This window comes from Anopheles coluzzii, chromosome 3, assembly GCF_943734685.1.
Source record: "Anopheles coluzzii chromosome 3, AcolN3, whole genome shotgun sequence".
NCBI lineage: Eukaryota > Metazoa > Arthropoda > Insecta > Diptera > Culicidae > Anopheles > Anopheles coluzzii.
Window position 1 is genome coordinate 4,916,624 of NC_064671.1, and position 17,504 is coordinate 4,934,127.

At 48.2% G+C, this 17,504-nt stretch overlaps 2 protein-coding genes across 4 annotated transcripts; both read left to right on the forward strand.

Annotated features, from left to right (window-relative positions):
- The first annotated feature begins 5,163 nt into the window (after positions 1-5,163).
- LOC120955655 (chitinase-like protein Idgf4) lies at positions 5,164-14,565 on the forward strand. 3 transcript variants are annotated; one of them, XM_040376713.2, is made up of 3 exons: positions 5,164-5,298; positions 8,907-9,148; positions 9,494-10,142. In XM_040376713.2, the coding sequence occupies exons 2-3, from the start codon at positions 8,962-8,964 to the stop codon at positions 9,676-9,678; spliced, it is 372 nt and encodes a 123-aa protein (XP_040232647.1). In that variant the 5' UTR covers positions 5,164-5,298; positions 8,907-8,961; the 3' UTR covers positions 9,679-10,142. The 3 variants fall into 3 exon arrangements, with proteins under 3 accessions (XP_040232647.1, XP_040232648.1, XP_040232646.2); XM_040376714.2 differs by having other exon boundaries at positions 5,169-5,298; positions 8,910-9,148; XM_040376712.2 differs by lacking the exons at positions 5,164-5,298; positions 8,907-9,148; positions 9,494-10,142 and adding exons at positions 11,545-11,826; positions 13,201-13,924; positions 14,004-14,565.
- Positions 14,566-15,355: 790 nt separating this feature from the next.
- Positions 15,356-17,298, forward strand: LOC120955654 (chitinase-like protein Idgf4). Its single transcript, XM_040376710.2, has 2 exons — positions 15,356-15,603; positions 15,960-17,298. Exons 1-2 carry the CDS (start codon positions 15,468-15,470, stop codon positions 17,165-17,167), a joined length of 1,344 nt encoding a protein of 447 aa, XP_040232644.1. The 5' UTR covers positions 15,356-15,467; the 3' UTR covers positions 17,168-17,298.
- The last annotated feature ends 206 nt before the right edge of the window (positions 17,299-17,504 follow it).

The window sequence follows — 17,504 nt, forward strand, 5'->3', positions numbered from 1 at the left end:
ATTTAGATGCATTTAGCTTTGTTTCCATTTCCAAAGTAACATTCATTCAAGCCCACATGCTGAAATAACCGACACTTTCAAAACTAATGCTATGTACTGCAAATTGCCTAACCGCAGGCGTTTTGTTCTAGCTTGAAGTACCGAGGCATAGATGGCGCTGGCGACCAAACAACGATCGATCGCCCAAGAATGAAGGGGTAATAATTTGCTAAGAGATTTAAAACACTTTCCAAAGTAACTCGATAAACAATCCTCGCAGTTGCAACTCCAATCCATCCACTCTGCGCGAAGGTAATTTAAGACCCAAGACAAAGTTACGCGATTCCATTACGCAAATGAAACAACGGTGCCAATCGTGCCAGTAAAAGGGGAAGCAAAAGCACCCGCCAGTTTGAGCGAAACTTTCCTTGCGAAGAAGGTTGAATGTAAATGGTTGTAAATGATGCCAAAATCGCTCACCAGCAGAAGATGGAAAAATGGCAACGCTTGCAGCAGCAGTTCGGTGTCCAACGACGCATTTTGACGGACAATCCACTTACCGAAGAACGCAGCAGCGGAGGAGCGACGAAAGAGCGCATGAGGCGTGGAGGAAAAAGTTTCCAAAACGTAATTTCGTTGATGCGGGTTCTGAGTTAGTTGGCCGTGAAAGATGAAATTAGACGGCACTGAGGATCGCCGTTCTTGTCGTTGGTGGCGTGGAACAGACGAGAGATAAAGTGAGAGAGCTGTTGGAAAAGTTTGACAAAGAGGTGTTCGAAGCTTCGGCTGAGGGGGCAGTATGCAGAAGAAGGGAGCTTAAAAAAAACACGGTCCCATGCAACGGAGTCGGCAGGTGGCGTTCGGGTGTGTGTGTCTTGTATGGGTGAATATTTATTATGGAGCGTGTGAAAGGACACGTGGTGTGGACAGGTTTTTCATTTTCACTGACGTTGGGTATTGCAGATTCCATCCATCAGGTGGGATTTACATAGAGCTACTACCGAGAGCTCGGGCTGTCGGAAGAGTCCCACAAACTATCCACTATCACCAATGGCATTGGCAATGCAACGACACGAAGACAGAAAGAAGCATACACATATTGAAATTCCCGTCTGCTCTGTTGGGCTGCATTCGTGTTCGCTCTGGAATGATGCATGAAAAGAAATCCAAACTCCAGAGAATCTCCCCCGGCATTGGGATGAGTGTGCCATGTGTGGCCATGTGTGCAAAGAAGGATGGTGAAAATCCATCTGATTACGAGTCCGTCTCTCGGCTGCCGAGCTGCTTTCGGACGCTTCGATTCGCTCGGGTTTCGGCATGCTGGCAGCAAAAGCTTATGCGTCACGTGTTGGGGCCAGGCGAATGAAATATTTATCAGACCATGTTGCAGATTGCGGATTTTGGGAGAGAAAAGAAATGTGTCTTTCGAAAACAGTATTTGAACAGGGCTGAGAGGCTGAGCGAAAGGAAGAATCCTTAATCCAGAGCCAGACATTTTCCATGCCGTTCGTTCTGGTAGAATATGGAGATTGCACGACATCACCATACTTATTGAATGCATCAGTAGACGTATAAAATTTTGCAAAACCCATACGACAAATTTATTCCATTTTTCCACAAACATCAATAGACGTTTTACGCTTACCAGCATGAATAATCGATTGTACGTACAAAGTGCACAATAAAATCAAACGCTCAAATCAAACTGATTGTTCGACCACGCTCATGTTGGGTATTGAGGCTCCCAGGCACCCAGCGGGAGTCAATCAGTCCACCCTGGCCACTAATGAACGATCCCCGAGATTCCCTATGAGGCATATTAGCATGTGTTGTAGTGCATGTGCCGGCCCCGTGTCTGATGAACCCGAGACCGCATAATTATCGTTAACAAAATAGTACAATTGTTGTACCGCGCGTGTGTGTGTGTGTTCCCTTCACCTATGGGCCCGCTTTTGTGGCACTAATGTGGGACGATGGCACGTGGAAAGTGTGCGATGGGAAAAATGGGAAAAGCAGTGAGTGCTCAACTGCCGCAGAGCGTTGATGAGCAAAGCTAATAGAATTGCACTGAGCAGTTGCATTTCCGTTCGGGGTTTTCCATGGTGAGGTTTGTTGCTGTTGTGTAAATGAATACCATTTCCCTGGTATCAAACTGATTGGCCTGGTGTGACTGGTCAGAATTAGTGAGTATAAAATTAATAGCATCAAAATCATCTTGATTGATCCATAAACCTTTTCGCTCTGGTTTATTTCTACTCACATTAAGCATATCGTTTGTTTATTGCTGGGATTTCCAACATTACACAAAACTTAAATCGAAACGATTTGTTTGCTTCCCAGCGCTTCCCCCCTCGGTTTTCTCACCTCACGATATCATCTACAACCCCCCCGTACGAGCTCCAGTCTTTCACGCAAACCATGCCGTGCTAGGAAAAGTCGAGAAGTCGCTACACAGCCATGAGCCGATTTGGGTTTTTCCGGGCCAAACACACACACACGGCGCCCCCCATCCCGTCGACAACCTTCATCAAAAAAGACACACCATTCTCCGGGGGAGCGAGGCAAACAAAAACAAAGCCAAAACAACCAGTGATACTGCAAGCGATACACGCACGTACGCGTGCCGCGCAACCCCGTGGGGTGTGGTACAATATTTATCCACCATTTGGACGACACATAAAAACAATCTGGAGGCAGTTTATTTTCTACACAAACACACACACACAGACAAAAAAGAGGAAGAAAGAAAATGGTAAAAAACACCAGCAGACAGTCGTTGTCGAAGAATTGCAAAAGTTACTCAACCTCACCAGGCCCTTACCGCACTGAGGGAAGTTGCATTACGGGAAACTACCAAACATGATGACACATGATGATAACATTAAGTACTTCAACACACACAGACAGTGTGAGAGAGAGAGAGAGAGGGAGAGAGAGATTTTCCTTCCCTTTATGTTCGGTGGAGATGAGGAAAAGCAAAAGAAACACAACACAAACACAAAGAAAAGCTTCCCATATTCCAAGCGTCAAAGCGCCTGTCAGTTCAAAGCAACGATAAGGGAAGTGGATTGGGCTTGCACGCCTCCTCCGTCTTGGGTTTTGTTTTTACACGCGGACCACGTGGAAGGGAAGACAAAATGAAGGGCGGCAGACAAGGCAACAGACTTCCGACAGCTACGGAGACAATCAGATTTCGGTCGCATCTGCCCTGCGGCACCCAAAGGTGATTTATTTTCCACTAAAAGGTTCACGCCGAATGTCAGTCTCGTGGCTCGCGTGTGGGATGCTGTCGTCATGGCGCCAATCAAAGCAACCGGCTACTGGATGGAATTGGACGGTTTCGAGAGCGTTTGATTTAATCGTTGGGTGCACGCTGTCACGAAAATCAGGAAATTCAATAATTGAAGCGCAATAATGGCAATACAATCTAGAATAATGGAAGAATAAACTAAATCGCCTTAGTCATCGGTAAGTTCTCATTGCCCAAACAAAAACACACTCACCCATTGACTCATCGCCTGGGGTTCCATATCGGCAAAGAATTGCTACACCGCCGTACGGCCCCAATTGATGCTTTCCACTCAATTGATTATGCGCGCCCCCCCTCCTACAAACACACAAGCCGGTGTTAGGCCTTTTATAGTTGAGTGAGCTTGTCTGCTGTCTCATGCTGTCTGCCCCAACGCCGGTGGCTTGCGCTGTTTGGGATTTTTTGTGATCGAGATGTGCACACTATTTTCGCATCACGGCAGCACAGCTCCATGTCGGTGTGACCTTCGCGACCCTGGCTTCCTGGGCGGCAGGTGCGTAGAAGCGTAACCGTATGCCCATAAAGCCGCCAAACACACAGGCGGAGATTTACCGTTTGTGTAGCGCTTGATGATGACATGGAATGTGAGGCCACGCGCGCGCACAGGGAAGGGTTTCGTTTTCGCGCTACGAACTACGAACTAGAGCGTGCAGTGCGTGGAATATCCTTTCCCGTTAGGGGGAGAGCTTTGGCTTTTTAGTTGTAAAGTCATCATTATAATGAATAGCATTGATATTGCACTGAGTGTGTGTGTGTGTGCCTCAGCGAAGGACGATCACTATCAGTGTCTAATGGGCAACGCGGATTTGGATGTGTGTTTGAAGCCATTAAACCAGTTCGTAGATATGAAATTGATTAATTAATTAGAGGATGTGAGGCCTCTTCCTGGAATCACATCAATTATCCAACGGTACAACTAAGCGGATGTAAAGGGGTTTCGATGCGAAGCCACTGTGCCCTTTCAAAACCAGAGAACAATCCATCACAATTCCTCAAACGCGATTGATTTCGTTTGAGCCATCCCGGTTTGGAGCTTTTGTGTTTGCAAGCAACATCAAACATACACCGGTCGTGATAGACGGAAATTCTGAGGGAAAATCCCACTCCAATCCCAACCAGTCAGTGGTGAAGTGAACGAACTCTTGGGGGGTTTTTATGCTGCAACGCTGCATTGCATCTCCCCATGAATGCTAGGGAACCATCAAGGGGCGAGCGAGAAAAGGGGGGGAGGTTATGTTTCGTCAGCTGCAGAGAGTGAACCAGTTTGCAGCTGGGCCGTGCTGCAATGACGGTGGCCACAGCCAGAACCAGTTAGTGACACATGCATACGCGGGCCAACGGATATCGTACGACTATCATTGATCGTGCACTATCCATCATTTAGGCAACATCCATCATAATTCGAGCAGTTTTGGGATTGGGTAAAAACGAAAAAAAGAAGCGTTTCCTGCTTCTGAACAGCATGTAACAGCGATGTGTGCACCAGGGTGGTTTTTGTTTCGTTTTGTTGCTGGCTGTTTGGTTCTACGCAGTTAAAACCGTTAAATGTGATCCAACCTTAAACTCTTCTTATTCCCTAGGTAACGTCCAAAAAGGAACGCTCGCGCACGGAGGTCTCGGCGTGACATTAGCTATTGCTCTACCCATGTTTAGGGACAACAGGGGCCCCCTGGTTTGTACGAACTACACTACCCTTAAACGAAACGTGCCCAACATACGGCAGACGGGGGCAGACGGGTAATGTTTATGGTGCGCACTGCTCGGGTACGAACCCGCTCAAAGGCGTAGACAGAGAGAGAGAGAGGGAGAGAGAGGGGGGAGGCAGAAAGCTGGCGTTGTTGCCGGCAGTGGTGGTGGAACGTATAAAAACAAAGGCACGGTCCGGCGGTAGCGTTTAGTAGTGACCGATAGAGAGTTGCGCACGGAGCCTTTTCGTGTCTTGTTTCAGCGCCAACGAAAGTGAAAACGTACTCGCGCACACCGTCACCGTGAGAAGTGAATCTAGACAGGTGAGAGAAACAGAAAGGGAGAGAGAGATAGCGAAAGCATTACACATTACGTGAAATGGTGCACGGTGCACTTTCCTCGTGCGTGTGGAGTTCAATTCTGGGGCCAATCGATGGAAAGTCCGTTTCTATTGGTAGCGAGGAGTACGCACCAAGCCCAGCCTGGACAGCTTGGTGACATAATGATGCGTTTAAAACCGACCATTTCATAATCCATAGTGCGTGCATTGGTACGCGTATTGGCCCATCCGGTGTTTGGGCGCATTGAAATGAAGTGAAACGCACTTGCGCGCCGGACTTGCGGTTGATTGCGGTTTTGGTGCGCCCGTTCACCTTTACCACGCGGTACCCGCAACGCGATCGAGAGATCGGTGTGATTGGCCGGGTACGCCAAAGTAGTCCACTGTGCTAGCGCCTCCGTTGCTGTCCGGCCTGTGCTTATGTAATTTGCTGGTTCTGCGGTATCCACCACCACCACTACCAGCACTGCGGCTAGAGGAGCCGGCGTACCAAACTTCCAAATTGGACACCATAAGGAAACGAGGTTGACGACGAGGTTTGGGACTCGGTGGACGAACACATGTTGCAAAAGTGAGGCACGAAATGTAGCGCAGCCACGATGTGTCGATCTGTCGCTGTCGTCGCTGCCCGGTGCTTTATCTTGCTTTTATATTGGTTGCTATGGCGATCAGTGTAATTTGCCGCCGGCTATGATGTTTAATAGACAGTGAGATATACATAATGCTCGTGTAGAGACGGCCGTCGTGGTGTACGCTCTAAGTCTAATTAAAATGCGTGTGTGTGTTTGCAATGTTACTTATTTTAAAAGGTTCACCCTCGTCTCCTCGCTCACCGACTGGAATTAATATTGCAGGTGACGTGATGGAGGAAGGTGAACAAGAAATTAGTTTTCGTAACATACACACAACAGACGGTCACGGCAGTAGGGATCTTTAATTATTATCACACTTTTCCACTCTCCCTTGAGCAGGCTGGACTGACTGTCCCCATTGCCGACGGGTGATAATTGTGCCGCCGGGGATTTACCAGGTAGCTCCGAAAGTGAGACGCCTATGTTGGCCAAGTTCGTGTCATGGTCAGTTGACTTTGGCGGGTGTTATGTGGGTTGGCGCGTTTTTTTTGTTGTTGGTTTTGTTTGTTTTCGGCACACGTCCCGTCTGAAGTAACACAACTCATAGGCAGCAACGGTGTCTTTGTAGAAAGGCGCGCTCAGCTTTCAACACTGGACAGTGTTTTATAGTGTTACTGTCCATTGTCCACTGCACCGTCGTGGGCATTGTTTTAGCGAGAGAGAAGTGTTTATGGTCCGGGTTGCATCTTTTTAGCGGTTGCTATGACAACTTTGTTTTACCACCATGACGCAAAGCTCATACGCAACGAACCTTTACTTTGAGCTTTTTTTGTAGCCTTTGACGTAGGTACGCGTGTATTAATCATTTGAAATTATTGACACGATGCTGTTGTTTGCTCACGACTGTTCAGAGGCTCACTTGAGAGGGCTGAACAAGCCAAAGCACTTTTATTCGCAAGCTTATTACAGCTTACCTTCACCGCGGCGCCGATGAGTTTCGCCGCAGTGTGCCCTCTTACCTGGGTGTGCAGTAAGAGGCAGCCCTTGAAGTGGTCATTGCACGTGTGCGGTGCGCGGTGGCGAGTAATGTGAACTGCAATTAGCATGCGAATCATCAAACACAAATGAGGTTTGCTGAGCGGAGCTGTGGAGAGCGGGTAGAGATTTTGTATGCTAGACTTATTGGGGTAAAGGTTTTGCTAATAAGCTTCACACTTTTTCACATGAATGTGTTTAAAAATCGTACTACGAAGAGATCATACGATCAAAGAGACTCTCATCCGCTTCAAACCACTCTTAAAAATGGTGTTTCGCTTTCTTGGAATCAGTTTGAACGAATTGTGAGCGAGTTAAACGTGGAAATTGCCCTACAATTGGCAACAGTGACACGGTTCGCCTATTTGCTTCCATTCCACAATCGATTAGACTTTATTCAGTTGGAAAATTGGGTTCCAAGGAATCAGAGAAAAAAACATGTATCCTTTCCCACGTGCGGGTGAAGAATCAATGTAGACGAGCGTGGGTTTATACCATTAAATTGAATTTACTTGCGGCTTGGTTTTAAGACGAGCTACCATGTGTTGATTTGAATGTTAATCGCTTTTTAAAAAATAATCTCCCAACATAAGTTATAAACATCAGGATCAAATTTGCGCACCAGTAAGCTCTCTCGATTTATCATGTCTGTGGCCTGATGAAACGTTTGTCACCATTCAGGCGACGAAAGCATCCTCCAGCCCCGGTGGCACCACCGCCAGAAGAAGTCGATGTAAATTTGGGTAATTTGTCGGATTTACATTAATTACCGCTACCAGTCGAGAGGAAAATCGCTTTCCGTTTTTTGCAAAATCCCGCACCACGGTCGGGCTGCGCACGGTTGAAGAAACGGGACGATAATTTGATTTTGTGCGAAAAAGCGTACCACGCGCGTCGTAGAATGCTTTCGCGTGGCGGTAATGCCTGCTCCACGGTCTTGCTTCGGGCTGCGGGCTTCGGGCATGCTAATGCAATAACGGTTCTTGGGAGGAGGGGGGAAGGTTTGGGGACATTATAATAGTAGCACCAGTAGCATCTGTAACAGATTAAATTGAATCAGAGCTCGAGAATGGAAGAACGGAGCCCTGAATCCTGCCCGGATTCTTTGGCGCGCGCGATCGTTCTAATCTAATCGGGTGAATTATTCTGTCGTGTCTTCGTACCGTGTGCCATGGGGTTCGACGAAAGGGCATGGCAATAATAATGTCGTTTCAGCGCTTTGGTTTTGATGGAGAATAAACAAAAATGAGGATGGCGTCTTTTCCCCCCCCCCCCCCAAAACTCGAAGAAGATTAAACGATGCTTGAAACGAGCCAGGACCGTTACCATTCTACTAACGACAAGTTTCGCCGACAATATCGCTACACAAAGGCCGATGTTTTCAAGTTGTGTCAGAATAATTGGTCTTTGCGAATCGTATCCTTCGATGTTTCGCTTCACTTCGCGTATTGTTAGAGACGTCTTGCCAGCGCGACTCACTGAAGCGTGTGTACATTGCCACTTGGGGAAGGGAAGGCCTATCGTACGTTTAGTACCCGTGATTGGAATGATGATGAGCGATAATGTTTCTTTTTTTTATGGTGGAGGAATTTGATCGCATTGCGTTGTAATCGCTGCCGTTAGCACGATACGGATGGTGGGAGAGTTGTTGTACTGGGACTGTTGTTGTTGTTGTTGTTGTTGTTGTGCTAGTCGATCGATACATTTTATGATGACCGTTTGAAATATTTGATCGTTAGGAAATATTGGCAATTAAAGTTAAGAAATTGATTGAATAACTGAGGGTCATATTAAAGGACACTTTTTACAGCATTTCATGACTGTCACTGTCTGTCGATCAGTCAACCACAGTCAAGGACAATGACATTGAAGTGTCGTTTTAATTCCATCCATCTATTCCCAGCAAATTGATTTCACCAGTTCTCAACTACCGTTAAACGATACAAGTTCTAACAATTTGCTTTTCATTTGCTTCTTTACCCAGCAGCGTACCGTAAGTTCTTGAAACGGAAAGCAACAATCAACCAAACAGCGGCACAATGAAGCACCTGACGATGGTTGCCATTTTCGCGATGGTGGTCGTGTTGGCCAGCGCCCAGAAGTACACCGACAAGTTCGACAACATCGATGTGGACCGCGTACTGTCGAACGATCGAATTCTCAACAACTACCTCAAGTGTCTGCTCGACAAGGGACCGTGCACCCAGGAGGGTCGTGAGCTGAAGAGTAAGTATCGGGGCTGGTGGGTGGATTGGATTGGGCGGGATTTTAAATTGAATTTAATTTTAAAACAGATCGAACGGTGGCGTTTTGTTGCATTGGACAAATGGATAGAAACATATTTTATACTTTTTTGATGAGCATGAAACTTAATCAACTATTCAGTGCTTAGTACCAGTTACCTAGTTAATTCACCTTGTTAGCCATTCATAGAACCGGAGCTTTTCAAGTGCTTTGTCCCTTAGCTTAAGTCCCCCTCCTTAAGCCCTCCGTAACGCACTCGGTGGAATGAAGAGCTAATTCCGACAATCAAATGTGAATGCTAATGTCTCTCTCTCTATCTGCCCACAGAAACACTGCCCGATGCGCTGAAGACCAACTGCGAAAAGTGTAGCGAGAAGCAGCGCACCAGCTCCCGCAAGGTAATCGCCCATCTCGAGGAGCGTAAGCCACAGGAATGGAAGAAACTGCTCGACAAGTACGACCCGGAAGGTATCTACAAGAGCAAGTTCGAAAAGATCAACAAGCGTTCGTAGAGTGGGTCGCCCTGTCCCCTGCCCACCCTGTTCCCTTGTTCCCTGTGTGCTGCAACCCACCGTCCATTTAGTAGGCCGAGATGTCGAGTGAAAGAGAGAGTGAAAGAGAGCAAGAGAGATGTATAATTCCAGCAAGGAAAGCGGACACAAGGGAAGAAGCTGTTTTGTGCTAACGGAAGGACCTTTTAAGTGGAGACTAGAGGATATGACGAATGTGATATAATTGTGTGAATTGAAGGGCAGAGAAATTCGTTCGAGAAAAAACACGAGGCAGAAGTATTTGATTTAATTCAGACAGAAGTTAAGGTAGTTAAGGAGAGGCAGCGCATTTTTGTTTGAAAATTTATACTCATTTCCTCACAACTGACAAAGGACGACATGAATCATGATGATAGGACGACCAAGTGTAAAGAGCCATAATTTATTTGATTTTCTATGGAAGGATTGATAATAAAAAAAACCCCCACGACAAACCAAACTCCCCCCTTTTACAATAACAATTGACCATTTGGCAAGCGTTTATTATCCGCCGTGCAAATGTTGCAAAAGAGTTATGAATGAATGAACGAAACGATGGTAAGTTTTCAGTGGAAACAACACATCTACTTCACAGAATCGACAGACAGAAGGCGGGAATTCAATTTCCTGCCGTCCAACACTGGCTGGAGAAAAATGCACTGATTCACCCACCACACTGTACCAGCATGCCAGCGTACCAACCAGCATAATCGTGTCTGTTCCGAGTGTGTAAACATAGCCCATAGAAGGACCCTGCAGTTGCTGCACTTCACCGGGGAGTGTGCTTGACGTGCTTGCATGTGCATGTAAACCAGCTGGGCCCTGTTTTTCCAGTACCCGGGTTTTCTCCATGTCCTCAACATAGGTTTATTTGTTTGTTCGCTCCACGCTGCAGTAAGCCCAGCGTCAACGACGTCAGCCCGGCAACAGAGTCAGAGTCACAGTCGGTTAGGCAAACAACGGCAAATGCATTGTCGTTGGTGCACGAACGCCCAACACAACCACACACACGGCGAAGAATGCTATCGTTGATCAGACGTGTCCTCGTGGTAGCAGACGTGACACACACAACAGCAGTGTCCTAAACAGATCCCTTTTCCGTGGCATGGTTTATCTGGTCCGGTGCAATCTTAACGACATGCGGCAGAGAAAGTAGAAAAAAGGGGAAGCTTGTCGTGTCTTGTTGTTGGTTGGTGAAATGTTGCTTACAACCTCATTTCATTTCTATTAAGCATGTTACATGATGGAACCGGACGTGAGTGGGGGAGTGTTGTTTACACTTGCTTTACGTTCTGCTTGTCAAGCGGCGGGGAACATTGCTGGATGACTTGGATGGTAAATAAATTTACAACACCGGACACACTACTAGGTCCGGTCGGCGAGGACACTGAGGAGGAAAGTTTTTACCATAGTTACCATAGTGACGAGACGCTATAATCCGTAAGTTATTAATAAACTTGTGTTGGTTTGTTTTGCTGGATATCAAACCTTTGGTTAAACTATGTGTAGAGCAAAAAGTTTTTAATTTTAATAAATCTTTGCTCATAATTGAGAAAAAACACAGATACTCAAAAATGATGTTTCACGAACCAAGTCGCTTACTTGAAGCTTATTTCAAACGCCACCAAGCTGAAGCTTTCGAAGCTTTCAACGATCATCATCTTCCACCACAGCTTCACACAGTTGACAGTTGTGCTGGCGAGCCGCTGGAGAGCTGAGCTCCTCCTCGCGGGGTCTCTCTCTCGCGAGATCGAACTCCGTGTTGTGTGGTGTGCCGGGAAAGGGCAAACGGGTGAGAGCGTGAGTGCGCCAAACCCCTGCTCGAACCGGGCCGGCTTATAAAACCGAACTTCAACCGTCGCAACTCGGCCATTTAGACTCTACAGGTCTGATCGGTGCAGGTGATTGTGTAACAGGAATCTTCCCTAGACGCTCGTGTGTTTGTCTGTGTTGCTTTGCGGAAGACGAAACTACTCCTGAAGGACTCATTTGTCCGGAAGCTTCATATCATGTGGTGCAAGCAGTTTGCCGGCGCTCTGCTGCTGCTGGTAGCCACCAGCCAGTACGTGCAATCGCAGCAACCGAGCAAGGTTCTGTGCTACTATGATGCGGCCAACTTCCTGATCGAAGGTAAGTCACGGTCGCAATAACACCCGGGTTGCCGGTTTGATTGGAACGATGTGTGTGCGTGTGTGTGTGTGCGAGAGAGAAAAAAAGGTGATGTCATGCGTGTGCTGTCGACCTAGACCGATTTATGGCCACCGAGTGCGAACTGCAGGGACGAGCCTCGAATTGGTAATGTGGCGTTGTTGTGCTTCTCACCGTTTTGGTCATTTATTTATTTTCAATTGTTCCAACCGGCGACTCACACACACACAGGCAGACGCAGCAGGCGTTGGTAAAGGTGGAACTGTTATTGTTGTACAGTTTGTGATTGGATTAGGTGATTAGCCGGTTTGGAGGCCGTTTGGGTACGATCAAGATAAGACGCGATCAAGACTAGCTTCTCAAAACGGTGAAGATGCATTTAACATTTTTAATTAACAATTGAAGATATTGAAGTCGATTACTGGAGTGAGTCGGAAGTAAGAAGAAGAAACTACTTAAAATGCTAATAAGTTGTTATCGAGAATGATCTTCATCTTGCAGAAGATCAGGTATGAAATTATTGTTGTGCTGTAATATCAAGTACAATTTTATGGCACTTATAAGCCAATTAGTTTTATGCATATGTATTGTTGGAACGATCATCCAATTTGCCAGACGGGGTGTAATTACATCTAGCACGGTTATGGGTTGAAATGTTATACGCTCGAATTTTGAATACTTAAACGACAATCGCGTCATGCCTGTGTACCATGGCACAGGTTTACGATGATTGTTTGGCCGCAAGCCAGCCGACAATTATCACCTACGAAGAGTAGTGCGAGTCTACTGCGAGGCCAACGGAGCTTGACGGAAGCGGGAAGCTAGAATGTTCTGACACCACCGTCTTTGTTCGGTCACTTTGTAAACACACACACCAGCACACACCGGTAAGCCAGCAAGCCGGTAGAAATCACCGGCGATTACGTAAACAGCACTGAAATTCATTCGGTCATTATTTGTGTGTTGCCTTTGTACAAGCGATTGGAGGTAAGAAAGCGTACGAAATGGAGGGGATCTTTTCCCTGTCCCGATCGGTCTATTTGTTACGTTCGTTATCGGTTGCGAGCGTGTGGCAATGGGGGGAGGGGAGGGATTTCAAAATGGGCGCAAAAAAAGCCACTGCATGCAGCAAGCACGGTGGTTCACTTTCCCCGGCGATTGATTATCACTCTTTTGGGACGGGAGCGTACAGCAGCCGATAACCTTTACCGGGTGTGTGGATTAGTTTGAACTGGTCACCGAGATCACGCAAGTGTAGCCCCTCCCCTCCCGATAAGGACATTCGAAAATTCGTGTTGTAAAAGATTTGATTGCAGTATAGGCTGACACATTTGTTTGTGATACGTTTCTTTACAGGTTTGGGAAAAGTATCGCTCGCTGACATTGATGCCGCCCTGCCCTTCTGTACGCATCTCGTCTACGGTTATGCCGGCATCGATGTTGAAACCAACAAAGCGGTTAGCCGTCAACCGAACCTGGATCTGGACACGGGCAAGGGCAACTACCGCACGGTGACGCAGCTGAAGAGCAAGTATCCTTCGCTGAAGGTGCTGCTCGGTCTCGGAGGCTACAAGTTCTCCGAGCCCTCGATCAAGTACCTCACGCTGCTGGAGTCTGGCGCTGCCCGCATCACCTTCATCAACTCCGTGTACTCGCTGCTGAAGACGTACGGATTCGATGGTGTCGATCTGGAATGGCAGTTCCCGATGAACAAGCCGAAGAAGGTCCGCTCGACGCTGGGTGGTGTGTGGCACGGATTCAAGAAAGTGTTCAGCGGCGACAGTGTGCTGGATGAGAAGGCTGAGGAGCATCGGGAGGAGTTTACGGCACTGCTGCGTGAGCTGAAGAATGCGTTCCGTTCGGATGGATATCAGCTGGGTATTACCGTGCTGCCCCATGTGAACTCGTCGGTGTTTATGGACATTCCGGCCATCATTAACTATCTGGACTTTGTGAACATTGCCGCGTACGATCAGCAGACGCCGACGCGCAACAAGAAGGAAGCGGATCATGCTGCTCCACTGTACGAGCTGAGCGATCGTGTCCCTGGTAACAATGTCGATGGACAGGTTCGTCTATGGTAAGTTGATCGAAAGAACACTTGGAAGATGTATGAATATCGATTAAGAACAAATCTCTTTCTTTTGTAATATGCACAGGCTTACGAACAACGCTCCTGCATCGAAGCTGATCGTGTCGATCCCCACGTTCGGACGTGGCTGGAAGATGAACGGCGATTCGGGCATTACCGGTGTCCCACCACTCCCAGCGGATGGTCCTTCCAACCCGGGTCCGCAAACGCAAACCGAGGGCTTCTACAGCTGGGCCGAAGTGTGCGCTATGCTGCCGAACCCGAGCAACACCGCCCTGAAGGGTGCCGACGCTCCGCTGCGCAAGGTTGGCGACCCAACGAAGCGCTTCGGATCGTACGCGTTCCGTCTGCCGGACAGTAACGGAGAGCACGGTGTGTGGGTGAGCTACGAGGATCCGGATACGGCCGGCAACAAGGCGGGCTACGTGAAGGCAAAGAATTTGGGCGGTATTGCGATCAACGATCTGTCGTACGACGATTTCCGTGGCAGTTGCGCCGGCGAGAAGTTCCCGATCCTGCGTGCCGCCAAGTACCGGCTGTAGACAGAGCGAGCGCATGGGAGTTTATTGTTTTACACCTTATTTAGAGGATAATGATTTATTTTGAATAAAAAATGACATAGAATGGAATGACTTGGAGTGGTTTTTTAATGTTGTTTGATGAAAGAAGATTATAATCTCATATGAGCTAGTTAAGCAGGATCAGCATCATCACTAGGCTCACAGATTTGCTGAATCTATTGTATTCATCAGCTGCTCAATTCTAAGAAACTACTCTTCATCAACCCCTCAGCAAAACAACCGCATCAAAAAAAAACCATAACCAATTGATTCACTTTGTTGTGGAGTAGGAGGGAATTATATTCCGACGTAAACAACCGGCACTATCATGGATCGAGCGGACTCGGCTAACAGGGCAAGTGACACAGCATCAACAAAAACAACATTTCGTCCGCGATCCTCGCCTAGCCCCGTGAGCCGGTGTACCGAAATAAACGAACAATCATGTTTATTGCCGGGGCTAGAAGAAGAAAAAGAGTGAAGAGGCCTGCGATCAATCTATCAAGCGAGATGCGAGATCTTGTCGGACTAAAACACCATAGATCATCCTAAGGTCGGAGTCTAGTTTTAGGCCGGGGTCATTTGGGGATTAGGCTGTTAGGAAGGCATCCGAAAACAGACGACTTTTGACAAATCCAGTTTTGATGCACAACAAACGCACAAGAGAAACCGGTCCTCCAGACAAGAATTGAGCTGATAGGAAGAAGAAGAAGCAGCAACAAAAAGATGCTTCCCATCTGCTCGATCTGGAACTCTCGAGCGCTTGCCCGATGAGAGGCTGTGTGCGATTCACTCATCGAGAGAAAGGGCTCCGCCGGTTCGAATCGCACCCGAACACCCATGGCCGAGCCGTTATAAGAGCTGATCTGTGCCCGGGCGTTCGTATCAGTTTGGTGCGAGTCGTCGTGGAAGCTGCTAGAAAGAAGGTGCGATCGTTTGTTGTTCTGTTGTCCCTGTGGTCGTCGATAAAGATGTGGTCGGTGTGGAGGTTAGGCGTCCTGGCCCTGGTGCTGGGCATGCTGGAAGTGTCGTCCGTGCAAGGACAGAACGCAACAACGGGACCGAAGGTGCTTTGTTACTACGATGGTAGCAACGCGTTGAGGGAAGGTAAGAACGGTTTTGGTGACAGACACGACCGCTGTGCCCCGCTGTGTGATTAATTAAACTCACTTAGGCTGCATTTGTGTGCGTTCAAGTCAAGGTGATAAGCGCACACAAGGGTAGAGAGCATTATCAGGCACACTACACTGGCCCGGTAGAATTGTGGTTGTAGCATGATTAAGCCGATGACGGTTCCTGCTCTGTAGAGACGTACGCAAGTGCAGTTGATTGGCATGTAAATTAATCACTTGATCGCGTCTCAGTCTCGCTTATCCCGCGTTTCGATCGCCGCCTCCTTTTGCCTGACCCTGAGCTCAAAGTCTGCATCTGCTTATTCTCATCTTCTTTCTTCCTTTTTGTAGGTCTCGGTAAAGTGACCGTGTCCGATATTGAGCTAGCGCTACCCTTCTGTACCCATCTGATGTATGGCTATGCGGGCGTGAACGCTGAAACGTACCGGCTGCGTTCGCTGAACGAAGATCTCGATCTGGACTCGGGCAAGAGCCATTTCCGAGCAGTGACCACACTGAAAAGGCGTTACCCTGGGTTGAAGGTGTTCCTGAGCGTGGGCAACTACCGTGATCTGGGCGAGGAGAAACCGTTCGAGAAGTATCTAACGCTGCTAGAATCGGGCGGCTCGCGTACGGCGTTCGTGAACAGTGCGTACTCGCTGCTGAAGACGTACGAGTTCGATGGGCTCGATCTGGCCTGGCAGTTCCCGCAGACGAAACCGAAACGCATTCGCGGCTGGACCGGTAAAGTGTGGCACGGATTCAAGAAGCTGTTCACCGGTGACAGCGTGCTCGATCCGAAGGCGGACGAGCATCGGGAAGAGTTTACGGCACTGGTGCGCGATCTGAAGAATGCGTTCGTGCACGATAAGTTCCAGCTGGGGTACACGCAGCTGCCGCACGTCAATCAGACCATCTTCCTGGACATTCCCCTGCTGAAGGATAACATTGATTACGTGAATGTGGCCGCGTACGATCAGCAGACGCCGGAGCGCAACCCGAAGGAGGGCGATTACACCGCCCCGATCTACGAACCGGCGGAGCGTGTCGTGGGCAACAATGTGGACGATAAGGTGAAGGCGTGGCACTCGCAGGGCACTCCGCTGGACAAGATCGTGGTGGGCATTGCGACGTACGGTCGGGGCTGGCGGTTGGTGGGCGATTCCGGCATTACGGGCGTTCCCCCGATTCCGGCCGATGGTCCTTCGCCGGCCGGTCCGTACACCAACGTTCCCGGGTTCTACAGCTTCGGCGAGGTGTGCGCTAAGCTGCCCAACCCGGGCAATGCTAATCTGAAGGGAGCGGAGTATCCGTTGCGCAAGATCAACGATCCTACGAAGCGCTTTGGGCCGTACGCGTTCCGCATTCCGGATGAGAATGATGAGCATGGCATATGGTTGTCGTACGAGGATCCGGAAAGTGCGGGCAACAAGGCGGCGTACGTGAAAGCGAAGGGGCTGGGCGGTATCTCGATCAACGATCTGGGGCTGGACGATTTCCGTGGCACGTGCTCGGGCGATAAGTTCCCGATCCTGCGTGCAGCCAAGTACCGGCTGTAGGTGCTGGGGGTGTTCGGTTTAGGGCGTAAGGACGTAGCATTAACGAAGGATTGTATCCGCTTTTACATACCAAGCCAACGAGTGTGATCGACAACTCACAAATAAACGTTTTTAACTGATTTTGATTCATACTTGATGATTTTAAGAGGAGATTCCTAGGTGCTTGAAGCAAGGGTTGTAAAGAAGGTCAAAGGTCAATATTGACTATTTCGAGTAAATTTATGTAGTTCAATCGTGAACTAGCAAGGATGAAGCGAATGCTTGTTTTGTTCTCTCGTTTACACTTCACTAGAACATTCCTGATACGGTGTTGAGTAAGGGAAAAGCACACGTTTCC